General features: G+C 39.0%; 1 protein-coding gene across 1 annotated transcript in view; it reads left to right on the top strand.

Annotated features, from left to right (window-relative positions):
• Positions 1-15434, top strand: part of CWH43 (cell wall biogenesis 43 C-terminal homolog) — a 99306-nt gene that overhangs the window by 63917 nt on the left and 19955 nt on the right. The window contains exon 14 of the mRNA XM_007955711.1: positions 4969-5030. Coding sequence (XP_007953902.1) covers positions 4969-5030 — 62 coding nt within the window. The remainder of the gene's footprint in view (positions 1-4968; positions 5031-15434) is intronic.

Raw genomic sequence — 15434 nt, 5'->3', positions numbered from 1 at the left:
GAAGACTAGAGGATCTACTTTCAAGATGACTTATATGGCTGGCACCTTGGCATTGGCTCAGCTGAGGCTTTGGGTTTGGGACCTTGATTCCTTTCTACAGGCTATTTGGGCTTCCTCCCCATATGGCAGTTGGATTCTAAAAGTGTTAGAATAGTGTTTCACATAGTGTTGTTTCTGCTATAGTAAGAAGCCTATCCAAATTCAATGGGAAGAAACAAAACACCCACCTCTCAATGGAAGGAGTATCTAAGTCACATTATAAGAATACCATATGGGATGTAAGACATTGTTATAGTCATGTTTAGAAAACACTATCTGCCACATTATGTGAGTTAATTATGATATTGATATTAAAAGATGAAATGTCACATAGAGAGGTGGGGCTGATCAATTAGATGGGACCTTACCAAATGACACTGAATTAGTCCTCATCTTTTTAAGTCTAAACCACTTGAACTTGTGAGTGTACTTGGATATAATAATGCTCGGGGAAACTGACACACCGATCAATCCTCAAAAGACTGATATATATACTAGAGTGTCAAAAGTAATAATTAGCAATAAGGAATATAATTTTTCTATTTAGTTAAACCTTGTGTAGATGTCTTGGTTCTTTTCTTTTTGTCTATGACTTCATGTCTTGAGCTAATATCTCCAGCAATAAAAGCTTATCCATCTTGCAATGATTTAAAGACTTCAGCTCTTAGAGAGTAACATTATTTACCAAGTGCTTGGAGAGACAGAGGTGAGAGATAGCATGGCATGATGACATGAAAGCACAAAATAACATTGGTTTAAATAAGATTTTTATTTCTTTATATAAAAGCCTAGGGCATGATTAGTCGTGGGTCTAGCACTCTGTGATGTCAGGAATCTGTGCTCCTTCTACCTGTGGCTCCAGTTTACAAGTTTACAGTTCACAGTTGCACTCCCAAGTTTGCGTTATGATCCAGAATAGCAGCAACAGTGTTCTACTTAATGACATAGAAGAAGAGATAAAGAAGAGAAGATGAACATATGCAAGCGATCTCCAATAGCAAGTTCCAGGAAGCTGATCCCTAACACTTCTTTCATTTCATTGACTGGAATGTAGTCATATGGCCACACCTTGCTGTACAGAAAGTTGTAAGATGTAATATTTAATGTTGATGCCCATATACCCAGCTAAACATACTATAACTTTGGAAGAAGGGCAGGGCAGATATCAGGCAGCATATCATTAGTCTCTGCCACAGTGAGTAGGAGACAGTGGAGTCAACATGGACTGTTGGTTTTGGGCTTTGATCAGAGAGTTTGTGATGGTAACATTACTATTATAAAATACATAGGAAGAACAGTTTTGCAGAGAGATGATGAGTGCAACTCTGGGCCAAGTTTTAGCATCTGTGGGTCACTGATAGAGATGTCCAATAGGCAGTTAAAGATATGGGTCTGGAATTCCAAAGAGTGATCTGGACTAGAGATACCAGTTAGGGAGGTGCCAGAATATAGGTGATCACTGAAACCATGGAAGTGGATAAGATTGCTTATGGAGCTAGAGAAAGGCATAAAAAAGACCAAAGAAAAATCCAGTAAAAGCCATGTTTAATATGGCTATCATGGTGGTGATGAGTGAGGAAACAGAAAAGTTATTATCTCAGGAAAGAGATTAAGGACAGTTAGAAAAGTAAGAGAAACCTTGGAAATTGTGAAGTCATAGAGCAGACATCATCTATTACTGTGTAGGGAATCACCCGGGAGCGCTGGTGGTGTAGTGCCTAAGGCACTTGACTGTTAACCAGAAGACTGGTGGTTCAAACCCACCAGCCACTCCTTGGAAGGAAGGTTGGGCAATCTACTTCCATAGTGATACCACCTTGGAAACCCAAGGAGGGGTCTCTATGAGTTAGGTCTGACTCGACAGCACATAACAACAACAGCAACAAGGAATCACCTCAACATGCAGTGGTTTACAACAATATCAGTTTATATTTCCAATCGTTCAGTGGATTGCCTTGACTGGTCTCTGTTCTTGCCTGGATTCACTTATACTAGTGGCTTGGCTGTGGCTGGAGGGTCTAAGATGGCCCCACTCACATGTCTAGGCCATTGGTACTAGCTGTTGGTGTGGCCTTTCTCAACACATGATCTCTCACCATTCACTAACCAGGCCAGAGCTTCATTTACCAGCTATGTGAACTTTGATTAAGCTACTTACTTTTCTGGGCCTCAGTTTCTACATATGTAGCATAGTGATAGTATTATGTCTTACACACTGTTGTTATGAAGATGAAATATGATGTATATAAAGCCCTCACATATAGAACGTACTCATCAAATAGTAGCTACCTATATCTTGTGTGTATGTCTTAACTGCATGTATAAACTCAAACAAGATAAATGTATGTGTAAGTATATAGTTTATAAGTTGCAAAAGAATATTAGACAAAATGAGTTTTGGCAAGTCTAGAGAAAATTCATCCTAGCAAAGGAGGGCATTTATACATTGTGTGTGTGTGTGTGTGTGTGTGTAAGGGATATACAGGGTGTTTTAAAAAAAAAAAAAATTCACTGGCATTGATTTGATTCCGACTCATAGCAATCCAAATTGGGTTTCCTAGGCTGTAAATCTTTATGGAAGTAGATCACCCTATCTTCCTTCTGCAGAGCAGCTGGTGGGTTTGAACCTCTGACCTTGAGATTAGCAGCCAAATGCCTTATCCACTATGCCACCAGAGCTCCTTATACATGGTGTTAGGCAAGACAACTTTTATTTGATTTTTGTTTAATCCTCTGTTGGTTTCTACTATCACCATCAGAAGTATGTCAAGATTGGCAGTGGATTCTCATACAGCTTTTTTTCTATTAAGTTTATTCTATTAAGAGGAATTTAAGTTGTAACTGCTTGGATAAATAGATTTTTCTCTTGAAGAAATGAGTGTTTAAATTCTGTAGTCTTAAAATTTACAGCATCTTTTTAAAACCTAATAAAATAAAATTGTAATTAGCAGATTCATAGCTTATTATTCCCAGTATATATAGCTGAATAACTAAATTTGTATCTCTTCCTAAAGCAAACCAGAACCATACTGTTCTGGTTACCTAGTACCGCTCTGACAAGAATATGCCACAAATAGGATGCCTTTAACAAACAGGAGTTTATTCTCTCACAGTTTGGAGGCTTTAAGTCTAAGCTCAAAGTGCTGGGCTCTAGGGGCTGTGTGAAAGCTCCTCGACCTTGGGCTTCAGCTCTGCCTCTTGCTCCCAGGCCACTGAAGCTAGAGGCCTCTCTTCACTCAGGCAGCTATTGGCTGCTGAGGCTAACAAGCCCAAGGTTGACAAATAAAATGGCACAGTCCCAATGTTACCAAACCACAAGGCAGGCTATTAACTCAAGTCCATTTTAAGTCCCAAGGTTGCAGAGCATGGCAGGCTGCTAAACAATGACAAGGTTACATCAGGGTCTAAGTGTGCCATAAGCTAGAGACCATTTCCCAAGGCTTCTGCTTATATACAGGAAGCAGACTACACCCCTGAGGCAGCTACCCAACTGCTCACAGTAGGTTCCACTGTGGAGTTGATTACCAGTCTCATCATGGGGAATACTACATCCAGTTGCCCGGCTACTCAACCAGCCTAGCAAAGTTGACATACAAACGTTAACTACCACACGTACATTTTAAATTTATTCTTGTTCTTCCTCATCTTTTAAATTTTTAATTTAATTTTTTAAGTCTTTATAATTTTTTCCTGTATAGAAAAAGTATATTAATATGTGTGTAATATAAATGATAATAAAGATGCATATAATCATCATTTATGGTCCATCACCAAGCTGAAAGAAAAAAAAAAAAGAGATAAGTAAATTGTGGTGTATTCTTTAGTGATTTAAAAAATATTTTAAATTGAATTTAATAGAAAAATGCAGAAATGACAAAATGTCAAGTATATTTTTATTCATAGGAGTTTTTGAAAGAGAAAAATTGAGATTTTTTTACTGCAGTATAGCAGCCTTATATTTAAAGTTTTCCTAACACAATGTAGTAAATAATAATAATGTGTTTCTATTCTTTTTCTTCAATGAAAAATAACCTTGGTCTCATGCTTTCAGCATCAAAAAGACTCATGATTTCTCCCAAAATGAGTTTATTTCTGTGATTCAATTTAACAAACACATATTGAGCACCTGCTGAACAGCAGGCTTCATGCTAAGTACTAGAGAGACAAATGTCATTAAGAGTCCCTCTGCTCTGGGAGGGCAGGGTGGAGACAATATGAACAAATCACTGTAGCAGCATGGCATAGCTGCTGTGTGTGAAGTACTACATGGGATGACAAATGAAGAGATGATAAGTTCTCCTTAGGGTGAAGGTCTTGGAAATCTGCAGGGAGCCAGGAACTCTGTCTGGCTGATCGAAACCATGGCCCTTAGACATCCTTCAAGCCTGGAACTGAACTCATCCCAGTGGCTCAACTTTCAGCCAAACAGCAGACAGGTCTATACGGTAAACAGTAACACTAGAGAGGCACACATGTCTTAGAACAATCAACCATATGAAACCAAAAGGGCAGCATTGGCCAGGAACTATGCTATAATCTTCATCTTTGTTTTCCTAGCATCTGGCAGAGTAGGTAAATTGGCACTTAGTAGGTGCTCAGGAAAAGAGCTCTGGTGGTGTAGTGGGGGATAGATGTGGCAGTCTCATTCCTTAAAGATTTACTGACTTGGAAACCGGATGGGCCAGTTCTACTCTGTCCAAGAGGGTCTCTATGAGTCGGAGTCAACTCTATGACAGTGGGCCAAGTGGCCAAGGTGCTCAAGAAATATCTATCACAAATAAACTTGGAAGGATGATTAGGAACCAGGCAGACAAAATAGCATGCACATTTATCACTTTAGCTCATACGTTTTCTTGGCAATTCAGAACCAAGGATTATTATTATTATTTTTTTTAATGCTTTAAACATTGTTTCTTCTCTCTTTATTAGGATATCGACAGCACAGATTATGACAGATGGTGTGAATATATTATGTATCGAGGGCTGATCAGGTGAGCACAGGGGTTTGAATGTTTTGTTTTTGTTTGAAATCACTTATTACTGTGATTTCTAGGTCTATCCTAGAAGGAAAAACGTTATGAAAGCAATTAATTTTGTTACTTTTTAGGAACATGGATTTAGTTAGTTATGCAGTTTAACTCTTTGTTTTTGTTTTTGTTTGTTTATGGCATGGTTCAATAATTTAAGAAAAAAAAATAACCATTTGTTCATGCATTCATTTATTTGTCATGTATTCATTATGTGCCAGACATTATTTTAGGCAATGGGGATGTAACAGGAACAAAACAAAATCTGTTGTTATCATAGAGCTTATGTTACACTGAAAGGGGATGGAAAATAAGCAAATAAATTTTAGAGTACGAGAAGTGGTGATAAGTGCAAAACTGAGAAATATATAAAGCCAGGCAAGAAGGGAGGAAGGTTCTCAAGTGCCTGTGGTACATTACATGGGATGTGCAGACTAGACACCTCTGATGGGGTGATGTTTGGGCATCAGCCTGGATGAAGTGAGAGATTCAACCCGTGTTATCTTGGGGAGGACCACACCAGGCAGAGGGACAACAAGTACAAAAGCTTGCAAAAGGAGTATAATTCGTATTTTTGAGAATTGACAAGAGGACCAGTGTGGCTGGACTAGAGTGAGGCAGGAGGGGAGAGGAGAGTGGCAAGGAAATGGTCATCATGTTGACAGCGAATTGAGTCTCAGGTCCCTCCACATACAGGGATCTTCAGTGGAGGGAACATGCTACAATTTGGAGAGCTTCCCTGAAACTCCCAGAGGTTCTTCCTGGTAGAACCGAATCTGTTGTTGTTGTTATGTGCCATCGAGTCGGCCCGGACTCATAGCGACCCCTCCTTGGGTTTCCGAGGCAGTATCACTACGGAAGTAGGATTGTCCAACCTTCCTTCCGAGCAGTGGCTGGTGGGTTTGAACCGCCAGCCTTCTGGTTAGCAGTCAAGTGCTTTAACCACTATGCTACCAGAGAACCGAATCTATTAGGAGATATTTGATCTGAGGCCTTTAACCACTCTCCTTGGGATACAGCTGGGAACTCTGGAATGGGCTTCTAGGATGGACTTCTCCAGGCTTTCCTTATTCCCTCATCCGTACAGAGCAGTTCATCAGCCAGAGGTGTCTTGGCATTGCCAGCCCAAAGATAGGAGCTGGTGGTTGATCTGATTATCCTTTAAAAAAAAAGTTGCTGTCAATTATGACTCATGGCAACCCCATGTGGTGCAGAGTAGAACTGCACTCCATAGGGATTTCAATGGCTGTGATTTTTTTTTTTTAAATTTTTTTATTGTGATTGGATTGAAAGTTTACAGAGCAAATTGTTTTTTCGTTCAACAGTTCATACACATTTTGCTTTCATTGATTGCAGTCTCCACAATATAACAGCACTCTTCCCACTCACTCCCTGTGTTTACTGTTTCATTACCCTTTCCTATCTCTTCCTGACTTCTGAGCTTTATCCATGGGCCAATGCTGCCGTTTTGGTCTCGTATGGTTGATTGTTCTAAGACATGTGTGCGTCCCTGGTATTACTGTTTACCGTATAGACCTGTCTGTTGTTTGGCTGAAAGTTGAGCCACTGGGATGAGTTCAGTTCCAGGCTTGAAGGATGTCTAAGGCCGTGGTTTCAAGGGTCCCACCAATTTCTATCAGATCAGTAAACCTGGTCTTACTAAAAATGATTTGGAATTTTGTTCCATATTTTTCTCCCCCTCTATCTGAGACATCCTCTTGTGATCCTTTTCAGAGTGCTGGGCAGTGGTAGTGGGCACCACCTGGTTCTTCTGCTCTCAAAAGGCTGGAATTTGCATGGTCCAATTAGTCCTTTGGACTGTTTTCATGCATCTTTGGTTTTCTTCACTCTTCTTTGCTCCAGACCAGGAGAGACCAATGTTACACCTTGGGTGGCTGTTCACATGCTTTTAAGACTGCAGTCCCAACTCACCAAAGTGGGAAGTAGAAAATTGTTTTTGTGGACTATGTTATGCCTGTTTGCCTTGATGTCCCCTAATACTATGGTCCTGAACCCCTAGGCCCAGTGATTCATTCTTTCCAAGTGTTTGGTTATGGTTAAGAAGTTTCCATAACTTTTCCCCTGTATGCTGTATTATATTTATGGATATATTTGTAGTACATATAAATACATATGTAGGAGTATCTTCTGTCAAGCCTATATATATTCTTGGATGTAGTCCCATTTTCCTTTCCACACCTGTTCAGCTTGCATGTCTGCTATGTATCCATGCATAAATTAGTATTGCTGTTATTGCAGGTTTGTGTATGTGCCTAAGGCACTTGACTGCTAACCAAAGGCTGGCAGTTCAAACCCACCAGCCACTCCTCAGAAGGAAGGTTGGGCAATCCTACTTCTGTAGTGATACTGCCTCGGAAACCCAAGGAGGGGTCGCTATGAGTCGGGGCCGACTCGACGGCAAATAACAACAACAAGAACATATGTAATACTACTTACCTTTGTTCCCTTTAACTCTTGTGCTGTTCCCAATGTCTTCCTTTGGCTTGATCATTTTGTGCTAACAGTCCCCTTATTGTTTATATTCCCCTTCCCTTTGCTTAAGTTAATCCATGTCTACCCTCTAGTTAGTGATTCACCCTCCCTTCTCCTCTCACCCTTGATCATCTTTAAAGAATGTTTCTTTCTGTATGTAAACCTTTTCTTGACTTTCTTAGAGTAGTGGTCTCATATAATCTCTGTCCTTTTGTGATTGATGAATTTTACTCAGTATAATATCCTCTAGGTTCATCCATGTAATGAAGTATTTTGCAGGTTCATTTTTCTTTAACATTGCATAATGCTGCCTTGTGTATATGTGCTGTGTTTGTTTATCCATCATCCATCAAAGACCACTTAGATTGTTTCCATCTTTTTGTTATTGTGAATAATACTGCAATGAACATGGGTGTGCATATATATGTTCATGCCATGGGTCTTATTTCTCTAGGATATATACCTAGTAGTGAGATTGCTGGTCATATGGTATTTTTATTTTCAATTTCTTAAGGAAGCACCAGACCATTTTCTACAGTGGTTGCACCATTTTACAGTCCCACTAGCAGTGTATGAGGGTTCCAGTCTCTCCACACCCTTGCCAGCATTTGTTGTTTTCTGTTTTTTTTTTTTTTTTTAACTTTGCCATTAATGCTGGTGTGAGATTTTATCTCATTATTGTTTTGATTTGTATTTCTCTAATGGCTAATGATCATGATTATTTCTTCATGTGTTTATTGGTTGCCTGAGGTCTTCTTTGCTATAGTGTTTGTGCATGTCCTCTGGCCTTTTTTAAACTGCATTGTTTATCTTGTTGTTGTTGTTGTTTATTAATTTTTTTAAAATCTGGGTTAAAGTTTACAGAGCAAATTCATTTTCCATACAGCAATGCATCACATTTTGTCTCATGACATTGACTGCAGTTCCCCCCAGTGTAACAGCTCTCTTCCCGCTTCTTTCCCCATAGTTACCTCTTCACTGTGTTTTTCCCTCCCATGCACTCCCACCCTCCATGCTGTCTCCCTGTGCAAACACTGCCCTTCTGTTCTCCCACGATCTTCCTGATGTAAATGTTCACCCCATATGCCTGTCTATTGTTTGGCCTGGAAGCCACAGGTGTGAGGTCAATTCCAGACCTGAAGGGGGTTAGGGGCCATAGTCTCAGGAGTTTCACCAGGCTCTATCAGACCAGAAAACCTTTTTTTTTTTTTTTTAATGATGTTTGTCCTTTTTGTTGTTGAGGTGTTGAAGTTTTCTATAAATTTTAGAGATTAGCCCCTTGTGTGATACATTGTTGCCAAAAATTTTCAGATTTCTGGGAGTATGGGTCTTCATAGTATTCTTTATTACCCTTTTTATTTCAGTTGGTTCTGTTGTGACATCATGTATTTAATTTCTTATTCATTTTATTTGCATATTCTCTTCTTTGCCTTTGTTAAATTTGCTAGTGTTTTATCAATTTTATTAATACTTTTGAAGAAGCAACTTCCAGTCCTGTTGATCCTTTTTATTGCGTCTCTGTTTTCTGCTTCATTATTTCTGCTGGAATATTTAGTATTTTTTTCTCTGATGATAGAAATTTTTTGCTGTACTTTTTTCCAGTTTTTGGAGATACTGGGTTAAGGTGTTGATTTTGGTTCTTTTTTTTTGATGTGTATATTTATTGCTTTAAATTGACTTCTGAGCACTGCTTTTGCTGTGTCCCAAACATTTTGGTATATAGGATTTTCATTCTCATTTGATTCAAAGAACTTTTTTATTTCATTTTTCATATCTTCTATCACCAGTAGTTTTTAAGCAGGGTGTTATTCAGTTTTCATGTGTTTGATTTTTGTTCCTTGATCTTCCTGTTGTTGATATCTCATTTTATAGCACTGTGATTGAGAAGATGCTTTATAGTATTTTGATATTTTTAAATTTATTGAGGCTTGTTTTGTGGCCTAACATATGGTCTATTCTGGAGAACGTTTCATGTGCACTGGAAAAGAATGTATGTTGTGCTATGGCAGGGTGGAGTGTTTGGTATATATCTATGAAGTCAAATTGCTTGATTGTGCTGTTTAGACCTTCTGTATCTTTGTTGAATTTCTTTTTAGTTGTTCTGTCCTTCATTGAAAGTGGTGTATTAATGTCTCCTGCTATTTTTGCGGAATTGTCTAATTCTCTTCTCAATTCTGTTAAAGTTTGATGTAGGTATTTGGAGTACTTTCATTGGGTGCATAGATATTTATTATGGTTATATGTCCCTTTGTTTGGTTGACCCTTTATCATTATATAATGTCCTTCCTTGTCCTTTTTGCTTTAAAGTCTATTTTATCAGAAATTAATATTGCCAAGCCTGCTCTTTTTAGATTGCTTATGTTTGTCTTTGTGTCTAAGAGGTGTCTCTTGTAGATAACATATTGATTTGTCATGTATTCTTATTCATTCAGCTACTCTTTATCTCTTGACTAGTGCATTCAATCAATTTATATTCAGTGTAATTATCAATAAATATAAGTTTACTTCTCTCATTTTGCTGTGGCTTTTTTTTTTTTTTTTTTTGGTAGTGTTCATACTTTCTTTGTTCCATATGATTTTCTTTGCTAAGTTTCTTTTTCACAGATTTTCTTATCATTTCCTTTGTTGTTGTTTTAGTATTTATTGAATCTTTATGATTTTTGCTTTTTAAAATTATTTTGATGAGAAGATTTATTCATTTTATTTTAGGTTATTCTTAATTTATTATTATTTAACCAAGTTTAAAATAGTCTGTTCTATCTTGATAGCATCTTCACTTCCTCTGCATTTGAAGGTCCTGAAACTACACCATTTATTCCTTCCTTTTGCTTTTAGTTGCCATCATTTACATATTGCTGTCTCTGGTTTCCTATTTTCAGTCTTGTACATTTATTTTATTTTTTATACTTTTATGTCTGGGTTGATTTCCAGATGATGTTGTCATATGTCTTAATCTCTGGTTGTGGTCTGCTGTTGTTGGTTCTCTGTCCAAATAATTCCCTTCAGCATTTCTTGTAAAATTGGTCTAGTTTTTGCAAACTACCTTAATTACTGTTTATCTGGAAATATCCTAATTTCAACATCATATTTGAGGGACAGTTTTGCTAGATATGTAATTCTTGGCTGGCAATTTTTATCTTTCAGAGATTTATATTTGTTGTCATTTGCCTTCTTGCTTGCATGATTTCTTCTAGGAAATCATAGTCTAGTCTTACTGGTTCTCCTTGGTAAGTAACTTTTCATTTTTTCCAAGTAGCTTTCAGGATTCTTTAGTAGTCTCTGGTTTTGGAAAGGTTATGATAAGTCTTGGTGATTTTCTTTTGGGATCTATTCTGTTTAGAGTTCATTCAGCTTCTTGATTGCATATCTTCTTGTCTTTCATGGTATTAGGGAAGTTTTCTTCTAATAAATCTTCAACAATTTTCTTGGTGCTTTTTTTCTTCCTCTTGCTGATCTGGAATTCCAATCACATATGTGTTATTCTTCTTAATGATGTCTCAAATAATTCTTAGGTTTTCATTTTTTTCTTTCTTTTTTTTTTAGGATTATTCCTTTAACAGATTAATATTAAGAGATTTCTCTTCAGTCTCACTAATTCTGTTATCCATTGATTCAGCTCTACTCCCTTGCCTTTCCAATGCATTATCAATTTCTGAAATTTAAGTATTAATCTTCTGGATTTCTATTTGATGTTTTTGTATTGTTTATAATTTTCCATTTATCTTGTCAATTTGTTTTGAATTGTTTTTCTGAATTCTTCTAGAGTTTTGCCTGTGTTTTCTTTGGCTTTTTCTATGATTTCCTTCATGCTGTCTTTGCTTTCCTTGATCTCTTTCTTAGTCTATTGAAGGGTCCTAAGTGTAATTCTTTTGAATTACTAGTTAGGTAGTTGCAATGCCATTTCTTGCTCCAGAAGATTTTTTGACCCTGTATTCTGGTCACTTGCTTGACTCACCCTGTCCTTGTGTGTGTGTGTGTGTGTGTGTGTGTGTGTGTGTGATTTGAAGTTGTCTGTTGTCTCTGAGACATTGTGGTATTCTTGTATTAATTTATCATTGTATGTTGGCTTGCTGCACCCTGATTTTTTGTTTTGTTTTAATATATCCAGGTAATGGTGTGGGTGTGCTACTTTGGTTGCTAGTTTGGCAGCACTGAGCATTTACCACCTGTCTTCAGGTGAATTTGGTAGTGGGTGGGAGTGTGAGTGCAAGTCTTTAATACATGGTGGTGTAGAGCAGCTGAGGGCAGGCTGGAAAGATATTGGCCACTATCTGTTGTTGATCCAGTGGTGTTGGAGCAGGTGGTGACACTTGTCCAGTGTGTAGGGCAGCAGGTTTGGTAGGTATGTCTTAGTAAGGTAGCTGACTCCCAACTGATGCGTTTAAAAAGAAAAGAAGAGATTGGGAGGAGTAGAGGAAGAAAAAAAAAAACAAAAAACAGGGAGGGCTCCATGGGAGTGTGCACCACCAACCACAGAGGCACAGGGTAGGTGCTATTGAATGTGGTGGGGGGAACCAAAGTGCCCACTCCATAGAATCATGCACTGTTGCCCACAGAGAAGGCAGGTTATGTAGGAGTGGAGGCATAGGAAGGAAAAAGAAAAAAAAAAAAAGAAAGAAAGAAAGTAAAAGAATAAGGAGAGAGAAGAAAGGAAAAGAAAGAAAGAAAAGCAGTGTAGTACTGGTGCAAGCACTGGGGGCCAAACATGGCTATTGTGGGAATGTGGTGCTTGCTTTGTGGGAGCACACACCACCAATCACTGCTGACATGGAGGTGGCAAGGGGAAGGCCACTCATTCTGTGAAATCGTGTACTGCTGCCCATGGAGGCAGTGAAGGTAGGTGCTGCCAACTGTGGAGGCTGCGGGGGTAGCACACCCCACTAAAAAAAAAGTGGGGGAGAGGGGAAGAGGAAGAAAAAAACAAGCTAGGGGAAGAGGGAAGAACTAAGAAGAAAGAAAAAAGAGAGAAAAAAAGCACCATAGTACTGGTGCAAGTGCTAGTCACCAAACATGACTGATGGGAATTGGGTGCTCGCTCTGTGGGAGTGTGCATCATTGGTTACGGAGGTGGCAGGGGGTGGGGTGCCTGCTCTATGGGATAAAAAAAAAAAAAAAAGGAAAAGGAAAAAAGGGACTGGGAAGAGGGAAGAACCAAGAAGAAAAGAAAATGAAAAGTACCACAGTACTGGCAGTGGGCGTGGTTTGAAGGGCTACTGGGTGGGTAAGCATAGGGGATGCTGCACCTCTGGTCATCAGGAGTTTATGCAAGATAAGCGGGGAGAGTCCACCTCTTTGTTTGACAATCCTCGGTGTTGGTACTGGTGCAGTCCTGGACGAGCTAATTCAAAATGGCGGTACCCTGTCAGGACAGTTGGCAATTCACTGCTCCCTATGCCTCCTTGTTCACTGTGTTTGTTCAATCTCTTCTTCTAATCAATATTTGATCTACTTTATCCTTTCCTTTGAAGTTCTTAATTCCAGAATTGTCATCCATATCCATTTTATTTGGTTTCTTGGGTAGAGGGTTTGGGTAGTATATCTGCCTCATCCACCATCTTGGCTGTGATCTTTTGGAAGTAGATTACCAGGCCTTTCTTCCAAAGCACCTCTGGGTGAATTTGAATCACCAACCTTTCAGTTAGTAGCCAAGTGCTTAACTGTTTGCACCACTCACAGACTCCTGATCATCCCTCAAAACCAAAAAAGCAAATCCACTGGTGTCAAATCAATTCTGACTCATCGTAATCCAATAGGACAGAGTAGAAGTGCCCCACAGAGTTTCCAAGGCTGTAAATCCTTATGGAAGCAGACTATCACATCTTTCTTCCACAGAGTGGTTGGTGAGTTCAAACTGCCAACCTTTTGGTTAATATCTAAGTGCTTTAACTAGTATACCACCAGGGCTTTTGATCATCCCTTAAATAATCTTATATTTTAATATCTGTGGATTTACATTTATGAAAGAAAATGTTTGCCTTCTAGGAATGATACAGAATCACGGGGTCCAGGGGGAGCAAAACTGTTTGATTATGAGCAGCTGTCCAGTGAAATCAACCTTTAGGTTCTCTTGCTCTATACACCTATTTGTCATTAAAAAGTATTGATCAGGCATGGTGTATGCCAGCCACTGGTGGTACAGCAGCAAACAAAACAAACAAGGATGTCTACTTGGAGGAAGGAGGATGGACAATAAGCATAATAAATAATTTCATAATATTGTATTTTAGAAGGTGAGGAGTGCTGTAGGAAATTTACAGCAGGATAAGAAGCATCAGGAATATGGAAGTGGGGGTGCAACTGTCAGTAGGGAGGTAGGTGGATTTTACTAAGAATATGATAATTAGAGCTGAGATTTGAAGGAGTGGGCCATGCAGATATCTGGGAAAGACCCTTCCAAGTAGAGAAACTGACCAGTGACAAAGCCCTGAGGCAAGAGTGTGTGATATATTCAAGGAAAAGGAAAGCTAGTGGGGCTGGAATGTGTGTGTAGGTGGTGTGGTGGAGAATGGGGCAGAGGCATGAGATAGATAAAATAAGTGGGGAATGTGTAGGAGAGGAGGGAAGGGAGCACATCTTGTAAAGTTCTGCCAACTCTTATTGAAGACTTAAGCTATTACTCTGAGTGAAACCTTCTTGGTTCTTGGACAACTCCATGGGTTTATATGCTTACTGAAGTAAGCTAAAGAGGACCTTGAGGTGCTAAGATCATTCTGGTTACACTGCTAATTCAGAAACCTTAAAAGGCCTGGCATACACCCAAATGGCTACCGGACAGATAGCTCAACTATAATTTTGAAGTTTCAAAGGAGTTATGGTGGGAGGAGGTGTGCTAAAGTGTGAGTTTTTTAAAGTACTTTATATCTCAGTTTGAAAATACTGTTTATCTTTAAATATTTATTATAAGTGTTTGTCTTAATCGGGATAGTATTTCTAGAGAATCATTTACAATATAGATTAAAATAGGTATAATGCCAACTTGTAGAAATTGTTCTTCATAAAGCAGTAGTGGTATTTATAATAATCTTGGTGCTAACATCTGGGTTCTGTGTACATATATTGCCTAAGACCTTTATTACTTTTCCTCAAGAAGCTGGGCATGGCTCTCTTGCTTGCGCGCACACTGTGTGTGTATGTGTATACACACAGACACACATACATACACATTTTTTAAATTTTGATAAATTCCTGAATACATGTATAGCATAAAACCCAAATCAAACCCACTGCCATCAAGTCAATTCTGACTCATAGTGACCTCCATAAGGTTTCTGAGGTGGTAAATCTTTACAGAAGTAGATTACACCCATCTTCATCTTGTGGAGTGGCTGGTGGGTTTGAACCACCAATCTTCTGGTTAGCAGTCAAATGACTTAGGCACTGTGCCACCTGAGCTCCTTGTTGTTGTTGTTGTTAGGTGCCATCGAGTTGTTTCTGACTCATAGTGATCCTATGCACAGCAGAACGAAACACTGCCCCATCCTGCACCAACTGCACAATTCCTGCTATACTTGAGCCCATCATCGCAGCCACCATGTCAATCCATCTCATTGAAGGCCTACCCCTCTTTCATCGACCCTCCACCCTACCAAGCATGACATCCTTCTCCAAGGAATGGTCCCTTCTGACAACATGACCAAAATAGGTGAAATGAAGCCTGGCCATTCTCGCTTCCAAGGAGCATTTCGGGTGCACTTCCTCAGGACAGATCTGTTAGTTCTTTTAGCAGTCCATGGTACTTTCAGCATTCTCCGCCAGCACCACAACTCAAAAGCATCATCTCTTTTTCAGTCTTCCTTATTCATTGTCCAGCTCTCACATGCATACGAGGTGATTGGAAATATCATGGCTTCTGTCAGGTGCACCTTAGTCCTCAAG

The sequence above is a fragment of the Orycteropus afer genome, unplaced genomic scaffold (assembly GCF_000298275.1).
Source record: "Orycteropus afer afer isolate SDZICR_OR568_19922 unplaced genomic scaffold, OryAfe1.0 scaffold00532, whole genome shotgun sequence".
NCBI classification, from domain to species: domain Eukaryota; kingdom Metazoa; phylum Chordata; class Mammalia; order Tubulidentata; family Orycteropodidae; genus Orycteropus; species Orycteropus afer.
The sequence above is the reverse complement of the archived record's forward strand: the minus strand, read 5'-3'. Positions and strand labels throughout refer to the sequence as shown.